The following is a 26,971-nucleotide window of genomic DNA, read 5'->3' as shown; positions in this document are numbered from 1 at the left end:
CTTGTGGACCAGTGTCCTGAACTTGACTCTCCCACCTCAGAGGCACAGCCCTGATGCCTGGCTGGAGCACCAAGAGCCTTTCATCCACACGGCTCAGAATAAAAGGGAGAAAAAATAGAAAGAAAGAAAGAAAGAGGATAAAATAAAATAAAGTAAAGCTATTATAATAAAAAATAAGAAAAAATTATTAAGAATAAATTTATTAAGAAAAAAATTTTTTAATTTTTAAAAATAGATTTATTTATTTTTTATAATAAAAAATAAGAAAAAATTATTAAGAAAAAAATTAAGAAAAAATTTTTCAATTTTTTAAAATAAAAAATATGAAAAAACTTATTAAAAAATTTTTTTAATTTTTTAAAAATAGAAAATAAGGAAAAAATTATTAAGAAAACATTTATTAGGGAAAAAAATTTTTTTAAGTTAAAAAAAAAAAAAAAAAAGGATGGACCTAACCCTAGGACTAATGGTGAGAGCAAAGCTATACAGACAAAATCTCACCCAGAAGCATACACATATACACTCACAAAAAAAGGAAAAGGGGAAAAATTAATATATCCTACTCCCAAAGTCCACCTCCTAAATTTGGGATGATTCGTTGTCTATTCAGTTATTCAACAGATGCAGGCACATCAAGTTGATTGTGGAGATTTAATCTGCTGCTTCTGAGGCTGCTGGGAGAGATTTCCCTTTCTCTTCTTTGTTCGTACAGCTCCCAGGGTTCAGCTTTGGATTTGGACCCGCCTCTGCATGTAGGTCGCCTGAGGGCGTCTGTTCCCCGCCCAGACAGAACGGGGTTAAAGGAGCAGCTGATTCGGGGGCTCTGGCTCACTCAGGCCGGGGGGAGGGAGCGGTACAGAGGAGGCGGGGCGGTACGGAGGAGGCGGGGCGGTACGGAGGAGGCGGGGCGAGCCTGCGGCGTCAGAGGCGACATGACGTTGCAGCAGCCTGAGGCGCGTAGTGCGCTCTCCCGGGGAAGTTGTTCCAGGATCACGGGAGCCTGGCCGTGGCGGGCTGCACAGGCTCCCGGGAGGGGCGGTGTGGAGAGTGACCTGTGCTCGCACACAGGCTTCTTGGTGGCGGCAGCAGCAGCCTTAGCGTCTCATGCCCATCTCTGGGGTCCGCGCTGATCGCCACGGCTCGCGCCCGTCTCTGGAGCTCGTTTAAGCGGCGCTCTGAATCCCCTCTCCTTGCGCGCCGCGAAACAAAGAGGCAAGAAAAAGTCTCTTGCCTCTTCGGCAGCTGCAGACTTTTTCCCGGACTCCCTCCCGGCTAGCTGTGGTGCGCTAACCCCTTCAGGCTGTGTTCACGCCGCCGACCCCAGTCCTCTCCCTGCGATCCGACAGAAGCCGGAGCCTCAGCTCCCAGCCCCCGCCCGCCCCGGCGGCTGAGCAGACAAGCCTCTCGGGCTGGTGAGTGCTGCTCGGCGCCGATCCTCTGTGCGGGAATCTCTCCGCTTTGCCCTCCGCACCCCTGTGACTACGCTCTCCTCCGTGGCTCCGAAGCCTCCCCCCTCTGCTACCCGCAGTCTCTGCCCACGAAGGGGCTCCTAGTGTGTGGAAACCTTTCCTCCTTCACAGCTCCCTCCCACTGGTGCAGGTCCCGTCCCTATTCTTTTGTCTCTGTTATTTCTTTTTTCTTTTGCCCTACCCAGGTACGTGGGGAGTTTCTTGCCTTTTGGGAGGTCTGACGTCTTCTGCCAGCGTTCAGTGGGTGTTCTGTAGGAGCAGTTCCACGTGTAGATGTATTTCTACTGTATCTGTGGGAAGGAAGGTGATCTCCGCGTCTTACTCTTCCGCCATCTTGCTCAGACCCTCCTTAATATATTTTTTGTACATGATATGAGGTATGGATCAGAGATCATTTTTTTCTTTTGCATGTAGATATCTAGTTGTTCCAGCATCATTTGTTGAAAAAGAATTGTCCTTTCTTTGCACAGTTGCCCATTTATCTGGGTGTATTTCTGTTCCATAGATCTATTTGTCTGTTTTTATACCAGAACCACACTGTCTTGATTACCTACTTACTTGCATTAAGTTTTGGGTCAGGTAGTGTCTATCCTCTGCTGTTGCTGTTATTCTTTGGAGTTGCTGGCTATTCTATATCTTTTGCATGTCCATTCGAATTTTATAGTCAGCTTGTCAATTTCTTCATAAAACCCTGAAGGAATTATGACTGATATTGTGTTGAATCTATAGATCAATTTAAGAACTGACATCTTCACAATATTGGGGTTTCCAATCCATGGAACACAGTATGTCCCTCCATTTGTTTAGTATTACTTAGCTTGTCTCTCCATCTTATTTAATTTCTCTCAGCATTGCTTTGTAACTTTCGGTGCACATGTCTTACACATCTCTTGTGAAACTTATCTGTAAATATTTCCTATTTGGGAGCTATTGTTAACAATAGTTTTAAAATGTCAATTTCTGATTATTTGTTGCTACTATATAAAAATACACTTGATTTTTGTATATTGATTTTATATGTTGAAACCTTGCTGAAGTCACTTATTAGTTTTGTCTGGTTTGTAGATTCCAAAGGGTCTTCTATGTAGGTAATCATATTGTCTATAAATAAAGATCATTTTACCTCTTCCTTTACAATTTCAGTGATTTTATTTCTTTTTCTTTCCTTAATGCACTAGCTGGAACCTCCAGTACAGAACTGAATAGACGTGGTTTCTTGTTCCTGATGGTAAAGGGAAAACTTTCAGTTTCTAATTATTGTTAGCTGTCGGTTTTTCATAGATGAAATTTATAAGGTTGAGGAAGTTCCCCTCTATTCCAAGTTGTTGAGAACTTTATTAGGATTGGATATTGGATTTTATCAAATGATATTTCTGTACCTATTGCATTAATCATGTTCTTTTTTTCCTTTTTTAGTTTAACATGGTGAATTATATTGATTTTCAAATGATAAACCAACCTTACATTTCTGGGACAAACTTCATTTGTTCAGAGTGTATTATCCTTTTTATATACTTTAAAAATTTAATTTGCTAAGATTTTATTAAGACGTTTTGCATCTGTGTAAGATTATCAATGTGTAGTTTTCTTTTCTTCAGTATCTTTGTCTGGTTTGGGTATCAGAGTAATACTGGCCTTATAGAAAGAGTTGGAAAGTTTTATCTCCCATTCAATTTTCTGGAAGAGTTTGTGTAGAATTGCTATTCTTTCTGTCTTAACTATTTGGTAGAATTCACCAGTGAAGCAATCTGTGCCTGGAGTGTTCTTTGTGGGAAGGTTTTTAACTACAAATTCAATGTCCTTACTAGTTCTAGAGCCGTGCAGGTTATCTGTTTCTTCTTGAGGGAGCTTGCTAGGTTTTCTTTAAAGGAATGCATCCCTTTCATCTAAGTTGTTGAACTGATTGGTATAAACTTGTTTATTCTTTTATTAACTTTTTAACAACTGTAGAATCTGTAGCTATTGTTACCTCTCTCATGCCTGATATTAATCATTGTGTTTTATTTTTTCTTGATCCATCTGGCTAGAAGTCCATCATTTTTCTCCGTTCTCTCAAAGAATTTGCTTTTGGTTTCATTGATTTTTCTCTATTTTTCTTTTTTCTACTTCACTTTGGTATTTATTCTTTTCTTTTTACTTAGAGTTTCATTTACTCTTATTTCTCTAGTTTTTTTAATCATACATTTAATTTAATCTAGTTATATTTGCATTGAAAGGAATTTTGGTGATTTCAGGGGTGAATAATATTAAGAAAGAATTCTCTTAAGTTTATATTCATCTACAGAGAATTTGTCTTTTGGACAAAGACATTCAGAAACAAGTGAGCACCTCTCTGGGGCAGGACAGCGGTAAGATGGAAGGCAGTCTCCACTTTCCTGCCCTCACCGTAGCGCTGACGGTTCAGAGATGCATCTATTTTTACATCCTTCTGCCTGTTTTGAGTTTATGTTGCTCTTCTTTTGCTAGTTTCTTAAGGTGGCAGCTTAGACTCTTGATTTGATAGTTTGATTCATTTCTAAGGTAAGTGTTTAGTGCTATAAATTGCCCTCACAGAACTTCACCTACCTGTCATACATTTTGGTGTTATATTATCATTGTTTTCGTTTTCATTCAGTTTTATTTTTTAAAATTCCCTTAAATCAACTATACCTCAATAAAATTTTTTTTCCTTGAGACTTCCTCTTTGATCCATGATTATTTAGAAGTTTGTTGTTTAGCATGAGATTTTTCTATTACATGATTCATTGTTAGTTTGATTCCACTGTAGTCAGAGAACACACTCTAAATGACTTAAATCTTTATAAATTTGGTTTTTGGTGTGGTTGAGTTCTTCATATCCTTGCTGCTTTTCTATCAGTGTTGAGAGAAGGATTTGAAATCCTCCAACAATAATTGTAGATTTGTCTGTTTCTCCTCTTAGTTCTATCTGTTTTTGTGTTTGCAGCTCTGCATACACATTTAGGATTATGTCTTCTTGATTGACCATTTTATCATTATGTAATGTCCCTCTCTGTCTTTGGTGATTTTCTTTTTTCTGAAGGTTACTTAATCTGCTATTCATATAGCCACTCCTACCTTTTTTTTAACTAACGTTTGTGTGGTGTATCTTTTTCCTTTCTTTGACTTCCAAGCTACCTATATCATTATATTTGTAGTGAGTTTCTTGTAGACAGCATATAGTTGAGTCATTTTTAAAATCCATTTTCTGAAACTCTATATATTGATGTATCCATTGGTGTGTTTAAATCATTTACTTTTAATTATTGATATGTGAGAGCTTAAGTCTGCCAGCTTAGTTTCATTTTCTGTTTTTTCCTTCTGTTTTCTGTTTTCTTTCACTTTTTTTTTTCCTGGTTTTCTTTGGATTACTTGAACATTTATTTTTGAATTCCATTTTGATTTTTCCATAGTGTTCTGAGTGTATCTCTTTGTGTTGAGTTTTTGGTGGTTGTTGTAGATATTGTATTATACATAATTTGTCATAATCTACTGGTGTGACATTTTACCACATGAGTGAAGTATAGAAACCATATCTCCCTTCAAGTTCCTTTACCCTCTCTCATTTATATTTGCCTTTATTTCCTTCACATTGATAACCGTATGAGACAATGTTATAATTTGTGCTTCAACCATCAAACATCATTTAGAAAACTCAAAAGGAGAATGAAAGTCTTTTGTATGTACCCATGCTTTTATTCTTTCTGCTGTTCTTTTCTTCCTTTCTGGTGTTGCCAATTTCCTTCTTTTATCATATCCTTTCTGTTTAAGAACTTCTTATTCTTTGAGGTAGGTCTGTTGGTGACAAATTCTCTTAGTTTTCCTTTATCTGAGAACATCTTGAATTCCCCTTTATTCCTGAAGAATATTTCCACTGGATATGGTATTCTGGGCTGACAGTTCTTTATTTTCAGCAATTGAAAAATGTTGTTCCAGTCTTTCTGGACTCCATGGTTTCTCATGAGAAATCTGCTATTATTTTAATTGTTTTTCCTTTATAGGTAAAATATTGTTTCTCTCTCATTTCTGTTAAGAATTTTCTTTGACTTTAGTTTTATGGAGTTTGATTATTATGTGTCTTGGCAGGAATTTCTTTGGGTTTATTCTGTTTAGGGTTTGCTCAACTTCCTGGATCTTAGATTTATGTCTTTTTCCAAGTTTGGGAAAATTTCAGACATTCTTAGAATGCATTTTCAGTCTGACCTTCTTTCTCCTCTCCTTCTGGTGCTCCAATTACATGACTGTTGGATTTTTTGCTATGATCCCACAGATCTGGAGGCCCTGTTTATTTATTTAAAAAAATTTTTTTTTTCAATATATTCCTCTTTGTTGTTCAGATTGGGTAATTTCTATTGTTTGTCTTCAGGTTCATGGTTTCTCTCCTATGTCTTCTCCGTCCTGTTGCTGAGCTATCCAGTGAGTTATTTTGGTTTGTAAATTTCATTTTCAGAATTTCTTTTTGGTTCTTCTGTATATCATCTGTTTATTTGCTGAGACTTTCTGATTTTTCATTTGTTTCAAGTCTTCGTAATTGATTATTGAAGCATTTTTATGATGGCTACTTTATTTTTTTTTAATAAATTTATTTATTTTATTTATTTTTGGCTGCGTTGGGTCTTTGATGCTGTGCGCGGGCGTTCTCTAGTTGCGGCGAGCGGGGGCTGCTCTTTGTTGTGGTGCACATTGTCGTGGCTTCTCTTGTTGCAGAGCATGGGCTCTAGGTGTGTGGGCTTCAGTAGTTGTGGCTCACGGGCTTAGTTGCTCTGTGGCAAGTGGGATCTTCCTGGACCAGGGCTAGAACCCGTGTCCCCTGCACTGGCAGGCAGATTCTTAACCACTGTGCCACCAGGGAAGCCTCATGATGGCTACTTTAAAATCTTATTCCAATATCTATCTGAGATTATTTCATCATCCATTTTACTTTGGTATAAGCATCCATTCATCATCCTTTCTCATTCAGGTTGTGACATTCCTTGTTCTTGGTATGATGAGTGATTTCTTGTGTTGTCTTGGACATTTTTGGATTATGTTATGAAACTTTGGATTTTATTTAAATCTTTTGTTTTAGCAGGACTTCTCTAAGTATAGGTCTCATGGTGTAGGTCTGGGGTACTACACAGTGCATGTAAAAATCCAAGTTCCCCGCTTAGACTCCATTGAGAACCTGGTGGTGTAGGGTGCCTCATTACCACTGGGCAGGGGGTGGAAGTTCAGTCTCCCCACTGGGCCTCTGCTGACACTCACCTGGCTAGGAGGGGGAGGGTGCTTTATTACATGCTTCCCTTGGGGCCTCAACTTAAACCATGGGAGATGAGCCTATTACTACTTGGAGGTGGTGATTTTACTGTATCTCGAGATGATCACATGATTTTTCTTCTTTAGTCTGTTGATATAGTCATTCATTTTTGAATATTGAACTAATATTGAATCCTGGGATAAATCCTACTTGGTCATGATGTCTTACCCTATTTGACATTGCTAGATGTAATTTGATAATATTTTACTGAGGATTTTTGCATCTATAGTCATGAAGGATATGGGTTAGTAGTTATCTTTTAATGTTTTTGTCTATTTTTGGTATCTGGGTAATGTGGCCTCAGAATGAATTGGGAAGTATGCACTATTCTTTTCTTCTTTCTGGAATTCTTTATGTAGATTGAATCTTATTCCTTTGTTAAATGTTTGGTAGAATTTACCAAGGAATCCATCTCTACCTGAAGGTTTCTTTGTTGAAAGGTTTTATGTTGAGAATTTTATTTCTTTAGTAGATATAGAACTATTCAGATTTCTTTCTCTTACTGAGCTTTGGTGGTTCGTGTCTTTCAATGAATTTGCACATTTTATCTAACTTACCTCATATATTGGCATCAAGTATAATACTCCACTATTATCTTCTGATGTCTGGAGGCTCTGCTGTGATAACCCCTCTTTCATGCCTAATATTGGTCATTTATATCTTCTTTTTATTCTTGACTAGTCTGGAAAGAAGTGATAAATTTTATTGATCTTTTCAAAGAACAGCTATTTGTTTCATTGATTTTCTCTATTGTTTGCTTTCTATTTTATTTTGTTTCTGCTCTTTAACTTTTTCTTTCTTCTGCTCTCTTTGGGTTTAATTTGCTCTTCTTATTTAATTTCTTAAGTTGGAAGCTTAGGCATCGATTTGAGACCTTTATTTTGTAATATAAAGTTTTATGCTGTAAATTTCTTTATAAGCAGCATATGAACTGTGTCCCATAGACTTTGATATGTTTTCATGCAAATCAATATATCTGAGGATTTTCCATATATCTTCTTATGGATTTGTAGCTTACTTCCATTTTATTATGAGACGATGTTGTGTATGATGTTAGTTCTTTTAAATTTGTGGATGTTTGTTTTATGGCTTAAAATATGGTCTGTTTTGTTGAATTTTTCCTTGTGCATTTGAGAAGAACGTGTATTCTGCTGCTGTGTGTGGTGTGTTCTATAAATGTCAATTACATCCAGGTGGTTGGTAGCCTTCCTCAGGTATTTTATATTCTTATTAAGTTTTGTTTTGCTCATTCTGTTGATTACTGAGAGGGGGGTTTTGAAGTCTCCTAATTGTGGATTTATTTGTTTTTCCGGTTAGTTCTATTTTTGCTTTACATCTTTTGAAATTCTATTGTTTGGTGAACACACAGTTAGAATTGGGTGTAATTGGCTCTTGGTCATTATATGTCTCTCTATCTCTGATAATATTATTTGTTTTGAAGTCCATTTTGTCTGATTTTAATGTAGCCATTCCTGCTTCTCTTGATTATTGGTTTCATGGAATATTTTTCTCCAGCTTTTTACTTATAGTGTATTTATATCTTTACATATAAAATGGTTTCTTTTAGACCACAAATAATTGGGTTTTCCTTTTTCATCCACTCTGATGATTTCTTTTAATTGACATTTTAAAATCATTTTCATTTAATGTGCCTACCGATAGAGTTGAATTAAATTTACTATTTTGCTTGTTGCTTTTATTAGTCCCATTTGTTCTTTGTTCTTTTTCTCCTCTTTTTCTTCCTCCTTTGAATTAACTGAAGTTTTAGAAATGATTCCATTTTGTATATGCAGTTAGTTCATCAGTTATACTTTTTAAAAAACATCTCAATTGGGCTTATAATATATGTCTCTAATTTACCATGTCTGCCTTTGAACAGTATTATACAGTTTCACAAGTAGTCTAAGAGACTTACAAGAGTGTGCTTCGAATGCCTCTCCCTGTGTTTGTACTATTGTTGTCATACATTTTACTTTGACATACTATCAACCCCTTATCACAAAGAATCTTTTATATTTATTTTTACCATTTCTACATTCTTTTGTGTAGGTCTATGTTCTGTCTCGTATGAGATCCCTTCTGATTGAAGAGCTTCATGAACAATTTTTTTAGCCTGGGTCTTCTGACAGTGAATTCTCTCAGCTTTTTTTCATCTGTGAAGTCTTTATTTTACCTTCATTTTCAAAAGATTTTTTTTCTCTGTATAGAATTTTGGGTTGACAGGATATGGGTTTTTTTTCCCTTTCATCACTTTAACTATATCACTCCCTTGTCTTGTGGATTGCATTGTCTCTGATGAGAAGTCTCTTTTAATTGTTACGTTTCTTCTTCTGTCTATAATGTGTCTTTTATTTCTGGCTACCTGCAAGATGGTCTCTTTATCCTTGGTCTCAGCAATTTGACTAAGATGTGTCCCAGTCTTTACAGGGTTTAAGTGTAATTTTTTTCTGGTGGTGGTGAGGAGCGAGTTGGTCCAGGCCCGCTGCTGTATCCGTGTGGGCTGCAGCAGGGGTGTGAGTTTAGGACCATCCCATCACTGTCAGCCTAACTCCAATAGAGGCCTTGGTCTTGAAGTTGCCCAGATTCAATTTGTGTTGCTAAGCAACACAAGTTAGAGTGTCTTGAGACTTCCTGACTGAATTTATCGCCAGGGTGAATCTTCAGACAACATGAGATAATTCAGAAGTGATATCACTGTAAAAATATGCTCTTTTTTTTAATTAAAGGAGGGTAGATTCAATGAAGAACAGCAAAAGGAGAAGGATCAGCCTAATGAGGCACCTGAGGAGGAAGCAGCCGCTTTACGTAAAGCTAGCACTGCTTCCCGCAGGAGTGCACTGGAGAAGAAGCAAATCAGTTTGGGAAGGAGTCAGATGACCAAGAGATTAGAGCCAAGTTTAAACTGGAAGACCACTGTTGATGCCAAAGAGTATGTAGACACTTACGTGACGGGTTTTCTGATGCATCCTTGCTAACCACACGGTTGCCCAACTTTTCACATAACTTAGTTTCATCAGAGAAAGCTACAGAGGAGATAGTCACACCTTCCTCCATAATACAAGTTGGTTCCTTCCTGCCCTCTTCATGTTCCAGGCAGAAAGATTTGACATCAGACAGCGTTTCTGTGCAGAGCACCACAGAGGGAGAGCCCAATTCACTTTCATGTGGTCGATGAGTCAGGGCAAATAACACGTGAAAAATATGATGAAACACATGGAGGAATCCCATGGGAAATGTAAACATTGTGGTAGGGACCTGATTAAGTAAGTGTTAGAAGAATTCCAATTTAAATTATGTGATTAAATGTACAATTATGTGTAGTTAATTAGGGAAAACTTCATAGACGTGGTATCTTGTATATTAACAGAACTTTAAGTAAATACTATAAAAAAGGATAGAACCGCAAACATATGAATGATCTGAGTAAAGTGGACACTGGTTTGATGAACGTCTGAAATATACAAGCCTAGTTCCATTTAGGACCCTCTGTAAATTGGTGCCAAAGCAAAGATTAAGGGCCAGTGTTACCAAAACGTAAACAGTCAGAAGCACCTAGAGCACTTTTTAAAGTTTAGGTTACAAGTTACAGCCTATTTTTATTCCATGTCATCCCCTTATTGGGTTAAGAACTGGGTCCCTGCTGGTCACATGGGTCCCTCACCTGCAGGGATTCTGAGAACCACAGGTGATTGTATTTTGGGCGCAAACTCGGAGAGCTGACAGAGGAGTCTTGTGGAAGGAGGAGACATGCTTGCTCCTCTGAGTCTCACTGATTTTGGGGTGTTTGACCTTTGTGGCTCTGTTTGAAAGAGTGAGTCTGAAAATGACAAATGTATGGGCTACTCTGTTAATGGGAAGGTGAATTATAAAATACTGCTTTTTGCATGTGCTTATTTTCTTCAATTAAGAATTCACTAAACAAGTATTTAATGCAAACCCAGTACATGCCAAGGTGTAGACTAAGCTTGAGAATATCCAGAAAATCAGGCACAGGACCTGCTGCAATGTCAGGTGGGCAAGGTGGAAAAACAGGCAACTGTGATCCAGGACAGACTGAAGGACCTTCCCAATGATGGCAGCCTATGAAGACCTGTTTCTAGCACAAAGAAATACTGGGCAAAGTGTTTCTCCGTTATATAAAATGCATGTCTGTGCTTGAAGGACAAAAGGAACCTCTCAGGTGTCAGATGAGACTGGAGCTCATAGTCATTCTCTGTGTTAGGAAAACACATCATTTGGATGCATGAAAATGATGGAATATTTGTATACATTTCTATTTTAATTTCCTGTTAGTCAGCATAAAGTAATTAATAAAATTAATATTTCTTTAGGAACAAAAGCTCACTAAGAGACACCCAAGAAGAAAAACATGGAGGAAGACTTGAAAAGTCCAGACCATCTACTTCACCTGGAAGAGCACAGTTAATTCGGTGAGTTTCTGTTAACATGACCAGTTCTTTAAAGCCACCCCTGTGCAACAGGCTAGTTAACGCTGGTTAATGGTGTTTTACTTTCAAATTAGGGTCCTAAGATATCTATATTGACAGTGAGTAGGAATGCTGTAAAAATGGTAATAGTGGATTTCTTTAAATATATTTACAGAATATTCTTTTAATGTGGAGTTACTTTAATACAGTGATCTACTGGTATTAGTTAACTCTTTGTAAACGAATATATTTAATGCAAAAAGCAGTTAACTAAGTGGTAGCAAACCGGGGCTCTTATCTGATCTCTGGCCTCTGAATAATCATGTCATAGCAGAATTGTCATCTTTCTGAGCCTTTACTGGTCACTGATGGCTCTGCCAATTCTAAAGTGATAAATGTTATTTCTCATTAAAACAACCATTAATAGAAGGCCAACTAATAAGCTTCTTACCCAGTTTTCAGTTTGATGACAAAAGTGACATATCTGGGGAGAAGGTTCAGCCATTTTTACTCTAAGGTGGTAGTGGGAAGAAATGGCAGAAATTTCACATTTTATATTTGCACACTTGGAATAAAACAAACTTTAAGACACTCTACAACATGTATGCCATTTTGGGGAGTTAGACATAATAAGCTATTAATTTTCTGACAACTTTTTAAAACTTTTTATTTTGAAATAATTGTAGATTCACAGAAAGTTGTGGAGATAATGCAGAGAGGTCCCATAGACCCTTCACCTAGCCTCTCCCAATGGTTAAATCCTACGTCCTACGTAACTGTGGTACAAGATCAAAACCAGGAGATTAACATTGGTACAATGTATAGGTATAGTTCAATGTCATTTTACCCTGTGCAGGTTTGTGTGGTGACCATGGCAACCAGACTAGAGCACTGTTCACCCCGCACAGACAGCCCCCTGCTGCCCCATTGTAGCCACAACCCCCGTCACTCCCACTTCCGAGCAACCATTCATCTGTTTGCTATTTTCATAATTTTGTCATTTTGGACCACCATATAAATAGATTCATACATTTTTTTATATTGACTTTTTTTCCAACACCATAATACCCTTGAGATCCACCTAAGTTTTTGCATGTACTAATAGTTTGTCCCTTTTAATTGCTGGGTGGCATTCCATTGTATGGATATACCATGCAATGGTAGTTTTTTAAATTATTCACGTATTAAGGCACCTTTTAGTTGTTTGCAGTTTCTGGCTATTAAAAATAAAGCTGCTATGAACAATCACATACAGGTTTTTGTATAGATGTAAGTTTTCATTCCTCTAGGATAAATGCCCAGTTGCTGACATATATAGTAATTGTGTGTTTAGCTTTTTTAAGAAACTGCCTACCTTGTCCAGACTGGCTGCACCATTCTATGTTCCCACCAGTGACGTATGAGAGACTCAGTTTCCCCTCGTCCTCGCCAGCATTTGGTATTGTTGCGTGTTGTATCTCAGCTGTTCTGGAAGCTGTGTAGTGGTAACTCGCCGTGGTCTTAGCATTTCCCTAATGGCTCGTGATGTTAACGTCTTGTCACGAGCTTATTGCTGTCCCTTTACGCTCATCAGTGAAATGTCTCTTTATGTCTTTTGCTCATTTTCTAGTTGAATCATTTGTTTTTTGAATGTTGATTTTTGAGAGTTCTTTATCTATCCAGGATATCCTTGGTTATATATGTAGTCTGCAAATATTTTCTCCCTTTCTGTAACTTGTCTTTTCATCCTCTTAATAGGGCCTCTCAGAGAACAATTTTTAGTTTTGATGAAGTCTGATTTATCAATTTTTTCTTTTACGGATTGTGCCTTTGATGTCATGAAGCCCTTGGTCCTGAAGAATATCTCCAATGTTTTCTTCCTAAAAGTTTAATAATTCTACATTTTATATTAAAGACTGGGATCCATTTTGAGTTAATTTTATATAAAGTATGAGACCTAGGTCAAGATTCCTTTTTTTTTAACCTATTGATGTTCAGTTTCTCCAGCACCATTTGATGAAAAGGCTATCTTTCCACCTTTGACTTGCTTTTTCACCTTAATCAAAAATCAGGTGGGTGTACTCGTGTGGGGCTATTTCTGGGTCTTTATTCTGTGCAGCTGACTTTTATGTCCAGCCCTTTGCCAACACCATACGTTCTTGATTACTGTAGCTCTATAGTAAATCTTGAAATATGGTAAAGTGATTCCTCTCACTTTATTATTTTTCTTCCCAAAATCGTTTTGACCTATTCTAGCTTTTTTCCTTTCCACATAAATTTTAGAATGACCTTGCTATATCTACCAGAAAAAACTTACTGAAGATTTTGATAGAAATTGCATTAAAACTCTGTATCAATTTTGAGAAAATTGATATCTTTACTATGTAGACTCTGCCAATCCATGAACACTGTATGTCTATTTATTTAAGCCTTTGATTTCTTTCACCAGCAGTTTGTAATAGTTTTCAGCATATAAGTCCTGTACGTGTTTTGTTAGATTTACATCTAGAAGTAGAAACGCCAGTACTATGTTGACTATCAGTGATCAAAGTCCTTGCTTTTTCTCAATCTTAGGAGGAAAGCATTCAGTCTTTCACCAGAAAGTATGATGATAGTTTTTGTACAGATATTCTTTTTTTTTTTTTTAACATCTTTATTGGAGTATAATTGCTTTACAATGGTGTGTTAGTTTCTGCTTTATAACAAAGTGAATCACTTATACATATACATATGTTCCCATATCTCTTCCCTCTTGCATCTCCCTCCCTCCCACCCTCCCTATCCCACCCCTCTAGGTGGTCACAAAGCACCGAGCTGATCTCCCTTTGCTATGCGGCTGCTTCCCACTAGCTATCTATTTTACATTTAGTAGTGTATATATGTCCATGACACTCTCTCACTTTGTCACAGCTTGCCCTTCCCCCTCCCCATACCCTCAAGTCCATTCTGTAGTAGGTCTGTGTCTTTATTCTCGTCTTGCCACTAGGTTCTTCATGACCTTTTTTTTTTTTCCTTAGATTCCATATATATGTGTTAGCATACTGTATTTGTTTTTCTCTTTCTGACTTACTTTACTCTGTATGACAGACTCTAACTCCATCCACCTCACTACAAATAACTCAATTTTGATTCTTTTTATGGCTGAGTAGTATTCCATTGTATATATGTGCCACATCTTCTTTATCCATTCATCCGATGATGGACACTTAGGTTGCTTCCATGTCCTGGCTATTGTAAATAGAGCTGCAATGAACATTGGGGTGCATGTGTCTTTTTGAATTATGGTTTTCTCAGGGTATATGCCCAGTAGTGGGATTGCTGGGTCGTATGGTAGTTCTATTTTTAGTTTTTTAAGGAACCTCCATACTGTTCTCCATAGTGGCTGTATCAACTTACATTCCCACCAACAGTGCAAGAGTGCTCCCTTTTCTCCACACCCTCTCCAGCATTTATTGTTTCTAGATTTTTTGATGATGGCCATTCTGACCAGTGTGAGATGATATCTCACTGTAGTTTTGGTTTGCATTTCTCTAATGATTAATGATGTTGAGCATTCTTTCATGTGTCTGTTGGCAATCTGTATATCTTCTTTGGAGAAATGTCTATTTAGGTCTTCTGCCCATTTTTGGATTGGGTTGTTTGTTTTTTTGTTATTGAGCTGCATGAGCTGCTTGTAAATTTTGGAGATTAATCCTTTGTCAGTTGCTTCATTTGCAAATATTTTCTCCCATTCTGAGGGTTGTCTTTTGGTCTTGTTTATGGTTTCCTTTGCTGTGCAAAAGCTTTTAAGTTTCATTAGGTCCCATTTGTTTATTTGTGTTTTTATTTCCATTTCTCTAGGAGGTGGGTCAAAAAGGATCTTGCTGTGATTTATGTCATAGAGTGTTCTGCCTATGTTTTCCTCTAAGAGTTTGATAGTGTTTGGCCTTACATTTAGGTCTTTAATCCATTTTGAGTTTATTTTTGTGTATGGTGTTAGGGAGTGTTCTAATTTCATACTTTTACATGTACCTGTCCAGTTTTCCCAGCACCACTTATTGAAGAGGCTGTCTTTTCTCCACTGTATATGCTTGCCTCCTTTATCAAAGATAAGGTGACCATATGTGCGTGGGTTTATCTCTGGGCTTTCTCTCCTGTTCCGTTGATCTATATTTCTGTTTTTGTGCCAGTACCATACTGTCTTGATTACTGTAGCTTTGTAGTATAGTCTGAAGTCAGGAAACCTGATTCCTCCAGCTCCATTTTTCGTTCTCAAGATTGCTTTGGCTATTCGGGGTCTTTTGTGTTTCCATACAAATTGTGAAATTTTTTGTTCTAGTTCTGTGAAAAATGCCATTGGTAGTTTGATAGGGATTGCATTGAATCTGTAGATTGCTTTGGGTAGTAGAGTCATTTTCACATTGTTGATTCTTCCAATCTAAGAACATGGTATATCTCTCCATCTATTTGTATCATCTTTAATTTCTTTCATCACTGTCTTATAATTTTCTGCATACAGGTCTTTTGTCTCCTTGGGTAGGTTTATTCCTAGATATTTTATTCTTTTTGTTGCAATGGTAAGTGGGAGTGTTTTCTTAATTTCACTTTCAGATTTTTCATCATTAGTATATAGGAATGCAAGAGATTTCTGTGCATTAATTTTGTATCCTGCTACTTTACCAAGTTCATTGATTAGCTCTAGTAGTTTTCTGGTAGCATCTTTAGGATTCTCTATGTATAGTATCATGTCATCTGCAAACAGTGACAGCTTGACTTCTTCTTTTCCGATTTGGATTCCTTTTATTTCTTTTTCTTCTCTGATTGCTGTGGCTAACACTTCCAAAACTATGTTGAATAATAATGGTGAGAGTGGGCAACCTTGTCTTGTTCCTGATCTTAGTGGAAATGGTTTCAGTTTTTCACCATTGAGGACAATATTGGCTGTGGGTTTGTCATATATGGCCTTTATTATGTTGAGGAAAGTTCCCTCTATGCCTGCTTTCTGCAGGGCTTTTATCATAAATGGGTATTGAATTTTGTCGAAAGCTTTCTCTGCATCTATTGAGATGATCATATGGTTTTTCTCCTTCAATTTGTGAATATGGTGTATCACGTTGATTGATTTGCATATATTGAAGAATTCTTGCATTCCTGGAATAAACCCCACTTGATCATGGTGTATGGTCCTTTTAATGTGCTGTTGGATTCTGTTTGCTGGCCCGGTCATGTCATTTTTCTTCTTTAGGCTGTTACTGTGGTGGATTACAACGGCTGATATTTGAATACTGAATCAGCCTTGCATTCCTGGAATAAACCCCACTTGGTCATGGTGGGCTCATTCTTTTTATATATAGCTGAATTATGTGTGCTTAATAGTATGTTAAGAATATTTGCATCTACACTCATGAGGGATATTCAATAACAGTGTTTTGTTTTTGTTTGCACTTTGGTTTTGATATCAGGCTTCATAAAATGAGTTCCCTTCTCTTCTGTTTTCTAGAAGAGATTGTATAAAATTGGTGTTAGTACTTCTATGCCTGTTAAAATTCTCCAGTGAAATCATCTGGAACTGGAGACTTTTGCTTTGAGTTTTTAAATTATGAATTAATTCTATTAATAGTTGTAGTGCTATTCAAATTACGTGCTTCATATTGGTTAAGTTACGGTAGTTTGTACCTTTAAAGGAGTTGGTCCGTTTTATCTAAATTGTCAAATTAATGTTCAGTTGTTCATAGTTTTCTCTTATTATCCTTTTGTTGTCAGCAGAATCTGTAGTGATATGCTACGTTTCATTCATTTCTGCTACTGGAAATTTGTGTCTTCTCTTTTTTTGTCAGCCTTGCTAGAGCTTTGTCAGTTTTATTGATCTTTTCAACAAGCAGTTTTTGTTTTTATAGATTTTTCAAGTTATTTTTCTGTTTTCAATTTTATGGATTTCTTCTCTTTATTATTTCCTTTTCGCTGTTTTCTTTGGGTTTGTTTTGCTCTTCTTTTTCTAGTTTCTTTAGATGTGAGTTTAGATGACTGAATTGAGACTTCTCTTTTCTTATGTAGGCCTTTAGTGCCATGTAGTTGCCTTTCTGCATTGCTTTAGCTATGTACAAAAAAACTGATATATCTCTGTGTGTGTATGTATGTGTGGCTTTTTTCAGTTTTATTGAGATATAATTGACATACAGCTCTATATAAGCTTATGGTGCACCCTATGACTTGACATGCGTGTATTGTGAAAAGACTGCAATAGGCTCAGTTAATTTACATCCCCTTATGTAGTTGCAAATAACTGTTTCTTGTGATGAGGACCCTCAGACTTACTCTCTAAGCGACTTTCAGATACACCACACAGCAGTGTTAGTGTAGTCATGTCGTCGAACACCACATCCCCAGCACTTATTTGTCAGATACCTGTGTGTAGCGTTTGACCACCTTCCCCCAATTTCCCTCCCTCCACCTCTGGTAACCACAAGTCTGATTTCTATGAGTTTGGTTGTTGTTTTGTTTTTGTTTTTTATTTTTAGATTCCACATATAAATGAAATCATACAGTATTTGTCTTTCTCTGACTGATTTCACTTAGCATAATACCCTCCAGGTCCACCCAGGTTGTCACCAATGGCAGGATTTCCTTCTATTTTTACGACTAATATTCCATTGTATGTATGTATCACGTCTTCTTTATCCACTCATCTGTCCATGGACACTTAGGTTGCTTCCATGTCTTGGCTATTGTAAATAATGCTGCAGTGAACATTGGGGTTTACTTCATTTTTAGGTAGACCCGATCTACCAGATTTTCCTCTTTAACCAACGCAGGTTTCCTGACATCTTTTGGACAAGAGGATACATAAAACTGAAACTCAGCTCCAGGCACTTCAGTTCAGGATTTCCCCCGACTGTGGCCCAGAGAGCACGGTTGCACCATTCTGCACTTTTGAAAGTACAAGAATTGGAGCTCTCTGTGCTGAAAAACCTTTGAGAAATTAAGAGAATGGTAGAACCTTAAAAATAATGAAACTTGACAATTACCCACCCTCCTACAATGCTTCCAAATGGAAAAGACTAGGAAAGAGTTTTATGGAAGAGAGCACCTGGGGGGATGGAGAGAGAAAAGGAGGGAGAGAAAGAAAGTAGATAAGGATGAATTCAGTATGTTCCCAAGGGCTTGAGTGAACTAGCCTGTGTCTGTGACCTTGATGTCAAGTTAGAAGCCTCTAGAGCAGTGCGGAATAAAGTGAACTCTCTTTGGTAAGGGAATAAATGCCTTCCCTTTGGGGCGCTGGCAGCACTGCCCAACTGAACTTTCTGCAGGAGTAGAAATGGTTTATTTCTGAGCTGTCCTGTACGGTAGCCACTAGCTACCTATGATTATTGAGCACTTGCAATGTGGCCAGTGTGACTGGAGAACTGAATTTTTAATTGTATTCAATTTTAAGTAAGTAAATAAAAGAAATGTAAATATAAATAACCACATGTTAAGTTATTTAAGTGCTATGACAAGTTGCAGTCTTCGGTCATTTACCTAATACCCTTGCCATTTCTTGCTATGTTCTTTATTATTATTGCACCCATAGCAATAATACTGAAATGCATCTGCTACAGAGACGTGTTTACTCACCTCCTCATATAGATATTAACAAAGATCTTCCAGAACTCAGAAGGTGTTGGTACCTTATCCATTGCTTATGTACATGTTGCTGAAATAGTAACATTATAACCATGTCCATACTGTAGCATAAACATACTTATTATACGTTGTTGTTGTTGTTCTTAGTAAGAGTGCTGAAAAGATTGAGGAAATTATTAGTGAGAGCTCCTCAGAGAGTGAGGAAGATGAAGAACCACCTGACCATCTTCAGGAAGCAAATGCAGATTTGCCGTCAGAATACTGGCAAATTCAGAAGCTGGTGAAATATTTGAAGGTGAGAGAGAAACCTTTTGTACTACGTTTGCAATGTTTATTTAAAATTTTTTCCTAAAAATGTATGTTCTGCTTCCAAGTTGACTATATATTTCTTTCACGTAAGGGTAGTAAGTATCCCTGTTACTACTTAAGTGTGCACAGGGGAAGGTCCTATTACCCTGAGGATAGTGAGGTTCATCCTCATGGAGCAGCTTGGCTGCCAGGTACCAGCCCTCTCCCCTAGCTGGGGAGCGGGCAGTGGGCCATGGCAGCCGTCAGATATTGTGACTTGCCACCATTTCATGATCTGCAGTATGATGCGGTGGAAAGAGCAAGGAGTCTTGAAGTTGGACTTAGACTAAATTCTCGGTTGTGTCACTTACTAGCAATGTGACTGTTGAAAAGTTATGGTTTTGAGCCTTAATTTTCCCAACCCATGGAGTGAAATTAGTAATACCCACTATAGGATTATTTTAAGGACTGAGAAAACACATTTGAAGCATGTGGTGTGGTGTCTGATACACTGTAGGTGCTTAAAATATGTATTGGTCCATTTCCATTACTCTCAAGTAATATCCCATGTGTGAAAACATTTTATAATAATAAATAAATAAATGGCCCATATAACAGTGTATCAATATTTAAGTCCTTGAATGTGGGGTGGGGCAAGGAAAATGATTTACCCAAGCCCAGATTAATATTCATTTCTGATATTGGATAGTGGATATTGATAAATGGCGAGGCCAGGTCTAAAGCAATAGCCCAGAAGTACTTGTGAAAACAACATTTTGACTTACCTCGTCTTGTCCTCCTGCATTTGCTAAGCTTTGCATAGTTAAAGATATTTATGTGACTCCTAAATTGCTAAAAGGTACTTTTCCTGTGCCTTTGAAGTCATCCCAAGCTGACAGGTGAACTAGCCTATATGCACATTTTGGTGAATTCAACAAAGGCCCTCTGCGTGGACAGTCTGGTAGGTATAAGTAAGCCAAAAAAGTTTTTCCTAAAAGAAAAATATGCCCGCTTGCCTGTTGGACACAGTCTCAGCGGCAATTCTCAGCACTTCTCAGAAAAAGTTTTTTATGTTTTCCTGAATCCTGAATCCCAAAAAAATTAGTCAAGAAATGGGGAAAACGGGAAGTTAGAATTAAAATTTGACAATTAAAATTTAATAATCTTCCTGAAGACATTACTGGTTCAGAGGAATCTACTGACATCATGGAGAGCAAGACCAGTTGATTATCTCGGTAATCATTCCACAGTGTACGAGGGTATCAAATCAGCACATTGTACACATCAGATACAATTATATTTGCCAGTTATGCCTCAATAAAGTTTATAAAAAAAGAAAATTCTGGCAGCAGAATCAAAGGTGAAGGTAGACATTTCTAGGCGTCAGGACAGGAACCAGGAAGAGTGAAGTGGTCACAGCCCAGGCGGTCAGCCTCGCTTGTAGCTGCTGCCGTGCTCTAAATAATGTGTACGTGCAAGTCATTCTTGCAAAAATAAATGATCCGCTAATATGCATCGTATACTTTATGCAAGTCCTATTAGTGGTGTTCTAAGAAATGACAAATTTGTAAAGTAAAGTAAGTCGTTAAATTTGAAATTTTGACCTGTGATTCTCTGTAACCTTGCTGAGCTTGCCAGGAGATCTGAGTGGTACGTCATTTGGATGTACCCGGGCATTGTTTTGTGTTTGAATATTCACTATATTGTATATATTAGGTATTACAATTTGTTCTTTCCAAGTAATTTAACATAAGAAATGCAAAGAGAGGAAGATGTGAATGTGGGTTGTGCAACACTGCATCACGAGCCCAGAAAGTGATCTGAAATCTGAATTAGCAGAAACAACATAGATCTCAATGGCCCAACCAGAATCAGGGCAGGCAGATAAAATATTTCCATCATTAAAAAAGGAAATGAGCATATATGATGCAAACCCTAACGCCTAACTTGGCTATGCTTTTGGAAACCTGTCAGCAATTTGACCAATGTCAATGCAAAATGAAAGAAAAATTTTTTAACATCTGGCATATTTGTCCTGAAACAAGAATCAAGACATGCAAGAGGGAAGAGATATGGCAACATATGTATATGTGTAACTGATTCACTTTGTTGTAAAGCAGAAGCTAGCACACCATTGTAAAGCAATTATACTTCAATAAAGATGTTAAAAAAAAATACAAAAAAATACAAAAAAAAAAAAAAAAGAAAATCTGGCCCTTGCAATGGTTGCTAACCCAAAGAACAAGACCTTCCAGCAGTCGCCCTGGCAACCAAGGAACTCTTTTGATGTCAAATCCCCTATTACTGATAACCTTCTCCTCCACTGTGTAGCGAAGATTGCTGCCTTGTCCTGCCTGCTGTTGGCCATACACAGTGGGGTGTCACTCCAGGATCATTGCCTCTGACTTGTAAAGTTCTCTGTGCAATAAATCATTGATGTCTCTGTAGCTGAAAAAAAAAAAAAAAAAAAAAAAAAAAGAATCAAGACTATTGGATAGGACAATTAATGCTTTGTATATTTTAAAATTGTATTTTAAGAATATCTTATAAATGATAAATATTTTAATGTCATCTTTCAATTTTTAAAATGGCTTTTATTTAGCATTCATTTTGTGTTAATGTTCTCCTAATGTTTTCTGTTACCAGATAACAGGTGGAGATCATTTTTACACGTTATTGCAATATATAGATTTTTTTTTTACAGAAAACCTCTGAAATTTTTAGCATCTCTATCATAAATAAATGATTCATTGTTTATTATGGAAATAATTTACTGTTATGGTCATCATTATTATTTAGTAACATGTAAATAAAATTTAGGAACAAATATGAAATAACATGGTTTCACGAATTCCTGAGAATTTCTGGGAATTCCAATTTCTCATTCCGGAATCTGGAAGATTCATATCTGCCAGAATTTGGAAACACTCGTGTGGAGCATAGGCTGGCGTTCCATCCCCATGATCCTGCCCCTGGCCTTGGCAGGAGTCTTTGTGCACAAACCCCCCAGTCAGCACAGCGGCCAGCGCAGCACACACGGCAGCAGTGTCCAGACTCAGGAGACCCGCCTGTCCTTTCCCGAGCCACAGGGCTGCCCATAGCCTCTACTCATGAAGAGCATGTCCTCTGGGGAAAAACTGGCAGCAGAGATCTCTGCCACCCAGCACTCGAGCCAGACAGGCACTGGGGCTCGGACATGGCCTTTGGAAGAAGGTTTGGAAGAGCCCTGGTGTTTATGCAGCGAATTTTGGTCTATTAACTTTATTTCATTAGTAAAAAGAAATAAAGAATCAAAGGGGGCAGAAGCATCAGCCAGACCAGGAGGCAGAATAATGGAGCAGTTAGAGGCACGACCTTCAATGTCAGAAAGACTTCAGCTGAGTCGGGTTTCTGCCACGCACTGGCTTAGCGGCCTTGGGGTGCTGGCGGACCTCTGTAAGCTTTGGTTTCCTCATGGGTTAAGATGGCAAAATAAAAGAGCCCGCATTTTAGGATTATTATGAATATTAAATGAAACCTGACACACATAAGTGCTTTAGCACCAGGGGCTCAGCACCTGTTGGCAATGGTAATTGTTTCTGTTGCATATTGGTATTATAGACAGCGTAAGGTGGGGAGTCTTTACCACCCGCACAGGTGGTCCTCAGCTTTTGCTTTAAGATTCTAGCAACCAGTAAAAGGCAGAAAGGCAGTGAGTTAATACAGTGAGGGACTCTTTCCACCATAAGGTAAAAACAGCCCGCTTGCCAGTGAGTGTAACTGATCCTGGTGCTAAGAGCAGAAAGAATTTCCTCCCCGAGGACTTAACGGGGCAGACAGTGGGTAGGTGGTGCGCAGCATTCTCCACAGTACCCTCCCCGTGAACACGGCTAAGAGTGTCTCGTGGTGGTCTCATTATTGAATCACGGTCTTGCGTTTTTCAACTATTTAGGATAAATCCATATAATGGTGGGTCAAAAAGGGATGCACTGGTGCTGTCCCAGAACAGCTGAGGAAAGCCTGTATTGATGAAGTGCTACTCAAGCTTGCACAAGTTACCCGTCAGTAAATCGTGTGCAAATGTGATACTTCTGGCCAGACAGTAAATTGCTTGGAATTATTACAGTTCCCACAGGTAAATATTCTTAACATAGCCAATAAAAGAAAAAGTATATCTACCAATGATTTCAGGATTTTCAACACAGATAAATGTTTTTCTATGGAGACACAAAAGGATATGAAAAGTCTATGAAATGCAAAATTGAATGTCTCTAGGTAATCTCAAAATAATACACCTGACATTGTAATGTACAAAATTATGCCTTAAATGTAGATTTCAACCAGCAGAGAAATGTTCACGTTGACCTCAATCTCCACTTACCATTTTCCAAGTGCAGCAATGTCTGTGATTGCTGAAAACTTTTGATGCGTTCATTAATACCCAAACAAGTTGATGAAATGACACAGCTTAGTATTTATCCAGAGCTATGAGCTCAGGTCTTGGCATACCATAAAGGGACTTAGTCTTCAATTATTTGGCTTTGACATACGTTCATTTCAACTTGCAAGTTTTGCATCTGTATATATGCTTTTAATCTGGAGTTTTAGAACACAATTTAATTTTTAAACTAATGGATACTCTGCATTTTTACTCACCAACCTTCCAATCTCTGTTTCCCCACACAGCCGATGACTCTGTACCCTAATTCTGAATGAAGTAGTAAACTCCTTCTTCCGCTGCCTTCTGCGCTTACCTTCTGTTACTTCTCGCAGTACAGCTTGTCTGTCTTATCAGCTGCTCCTTGAGTGGAGAGACCGTACTAAACTCATTCCTGTGTCTTGCAGGGTGTCTTGCTAGTAAACACAGGACTGTCCATCCTCTGCTCAGGAGGGACGGTGACAGAACAAGGCTCCTGAGGGGCCAGGCTGTCCTTCACTCTCAGGTCCTTCAGAACAGCTTTTCCTCCCTCTGAGCCTGAGTCGTTCTGTTCCCTCTGCTGTTGATGTCTTCCCCCACCTTCTCTTCCTCCCCTTTCTCCTCCTTCCCCTGCCCCCCTTCTCCTTGTAGACATACTGTTTCCTTGCTGCATTTGCCCGCTTTCTGTGGATATTATTCTCTCCCCTGTCCATGGTTGCTTCAAAATCTTGCAATGAAAATATTTTGCTTTGTATCCATCCCAGCGATTGGGCGAGACAGTTGTTAAGGCGTGCACCCCACACTAATACTGTGAGTCTCTCTAAAAATACAGTAAGTTTCACTCACTTCTAAATCAGAAATGTATAGAACCCCTTTGTGAAATAGGAGGGGAGTTGGAGGATTTTTTGTTGTTTGGAAATGGTGGATTTCTTCATCACAAGTATTCTAATATTATTATTAATGTAAATAGGTACTCTTTAGTTACACGAGATAAAATGTTGAAAGGTCATAATTATAAGTAGATCTGCATTTCATGCACCTTCGTGTAAGTATCCTTAAACTGACGAATGAATTTCTGGACCCATAGTTAAAAGCCTGCTGGAATCCATTTCTATGTGGTTTGAAGGTAGATTGCATATGGAATTTAATACTATAGGATCAGGAAATCCAAGAGAAAATTGAGGAGACTAGAAAATGGTTGGTGAGCTTTTGGGCAGTTCGAAGGGATCTCAGAGGCTCGGTCTAGAATCATTCTTTATCTCCCCTCTAGGCATTTCTTAGGGCTGTTACTTGAGGATAAGCTATCTGCACCGGCGGCTCCAGGCTCAGCTGGGATAATGTTAGCAAGCGGGTTTGGAGACGTCTGCCCCTACTCAGAAGCGCTTCGTTCGGCTGGGCTTATTCCTGAGTACTTGCTGCAGTGATGGAGGAATCCAGGGTTCATCCCCGGGGCCACTTCCCCAGGTGTACCTCCTCCTCACCTGGGGAAGCAGGAAGATGAAAGCATTCATTTAGAAAGCTGAGTTCAGCAGCAGGTGGTTTGCAAAATGAATCCCAGTGAGAAGACCAGAAGCCAGTGACGTGTTGCCCTGATAGAGTGTGTTGGGGACTTGGAATAGGGCAGTGTCCTTGGGAGCAGCCAAGAAATGGCCAAGAGAGAAGGCCGGCCAGTTTGTGAGGGGGGTCTGGTTTGGGGCAGCTTAAGTGTGAAGACAGTGAAATGTCCAAATAGAAAGGCCTGTACAATAGTTGGAAATAAAGGATGGAAGCTGCAATTATTCATTAGAAATAGGGCTACCATTTTGGGACCCAGAGGAATGAAAGGCTTAGGAAGGAGTGTGGAGCAGGTGGGCATGTTTGTGGTTTTTTAAATTCATGATTGAATGTGACCTCTGAAAAGCTCATCAGAAAGTAGCTGTCTCTCCCTTGAGCTAGCACATACAACTAAGGCAGTGTTTATGGATCAAATAGTTATGTTAAATGGGCAGTCTTTCTTTAAATATTAGTTTGCCATCTTATAAGTAGGTTGCTTCATTCGCTTTTTTTTTTAATCTTAAAGAAAGTAACATCTTTTTTGGTAATTTTATGCAACCAAGTTAGTGGATTAAAAAGATTAATTAAAGGAAGATAAATAGTTAGGAAAGTTTGAAGCAAAAAGAGAAAAACGTTTACTTTTAAAGTAATTTTCCCTCCAACTGAATGTTCCTACACGCTAACACCGGGAAGGCCAGGTATGAAGACTGGGGAAAGATGGGCTTTTTAATGTAAATTCAGAAACGTGATATCAGCCTGGAGTATGATATTGGGGCAAACTTTGTTTTCAAGTTCTAGAGGGGTGATGATGTTCTCTGAACCCAGGTCAGTCAGTGGAGAGCGGCTGGCGTGGACTGCTGAGTGACAGCTTATGGTCACGGTGGCAGGGGCGTCACATATTAATCCTCTCCCCCCGTCCACCATGTGTTGGGGAGGGGTGGTGCCTCACTGATTCATACTGTGTGATCAAACTTGTGTTGATTTCACCCTTCACGTGAGCCAGGGATCTTGCTATTTCTTCTTCTGTTACGTATCCACAAACTCAGAATTCTCAGGCCATGAGAAGCGAAGGTGCTTGGTGGCGCCCCCAGCCCAGCAGTGACAGGGCTCTACTTCAGAGTGACCTCTAGAAGAGAGTCACATCAGGAATCCCTGGAGGCTTCTGAAGAGACTTTCCCGGCTCCCTTCTTGGAACGTTTTGGATTTCCTCTCTGGAGGGGCAGTCTTGGCAAAGACATTTTCAGACTTGAAAACCTTTGTTAAAGACTGCTTTTGTGGGGCTCGGTTCCTTCATGATCTTCCACGAACTGATTAAAACACACACACACACACACACACACACACACACACGCACACACGCACACGACCTTAATTGGTTAAGGTGTTCTTCTAAGTGGTAATTGGGAGTTATATGGTTTTTCATCAGAGGAATTTGATGTACTTTGCAATCAACTACAGTCAATTAATTGCTTTCCCATTACTTGGGTTTGGGGTATGGAGTGGCAGGTAGTGTGATCCCTGTTTCGTTGGTGGAAAAGCTGAGCAATACTTCGCTCCAGGCCACACAGAAGGTGGCTGTGAGCCGGGAAGGCGTCCAGGGGCCTCTGCTTATTGCTCGTTGCCTGGTTATTCTGTCCCTCTGTCCAGAAATTCAGGGCGCAGGGGGCCTGAAGGCCTCACTGTTGAACATTCCTATTTTCTCTGCTGTTTGAGTCAGAGGCTAGTTACACATGGAGCACTTCTTCACAAAGGAATTCAGCGTTCAGTTTTGGGAGGCAGCAGCAGAGTGCCCTAGGTGTTTACTTAAAGAGATGGAGAAGAATGTGATAGCGCAGGGTTATTATTGTTAAGAAGAATCTTTCAAAAATGGAAAACAATGGTTACTGCTTATGCAGCCAGATGAACTCCAGTAGTTAAAAAGAAACATTAGAGCCACTTTCCTGAGAAACAATCTTTAAGTTAATACATATGTTGTTACACTGAT

The 26,971-nt window shown here is 38.6% G+C and overlaps 1 protein-coding gene across 2 annotated transcripts in view; it reads left to right on the top strand.

Annotated features, from left to right (window-relative positions):
- Positions 1-26,971, top strand: part of ODAD2 (outer dynein arm docking complex subunit 2) — a 180,707-nt gene that overhangs the window by 22,217 nt on the left and 131,519 nt on the right. For both annotated transcript variants that reach the window (XM_061181520.1, XM_061181521.1), the window contains 3 exons: positions 9,489-9,691; positions 11,094-11,192; positions 18,918-19,065. In XM_061181520.1, coding sequence (XP_061037503.1) covers positions 9,489-9,691; positions 11,094-11,192; positions 18,918-19,065 — 450 coding nt within the window. The remainder of the gene's footprint in view (positions 1-9,488; positions 9,692-11,093; positions 11,193-18,917; positions 19,066-26,971) is intronic.

Source organism: Eubalaena glacialis, chromosome 2, assembly GCF_028564815.1.
Source record: "Eubalaena glacialis isolate mEubGla1 chromosome 2, mEubGla1.1.hap2.+ XY, whole genome shotgun sequence".
In the NCBI taxonomy this organism is placed as follows: domain Eukaryota; kingdom Metazoa; phylum Chordata; class Mammalia; order Artiodactyla; family Balaenidae; genus Eubalaena; species Eubalaena glacialis.
Note: the sequence above shows the minus strand (reverse complement) of the source record. Positions and strands in the feature narration are given on the sequence as shown.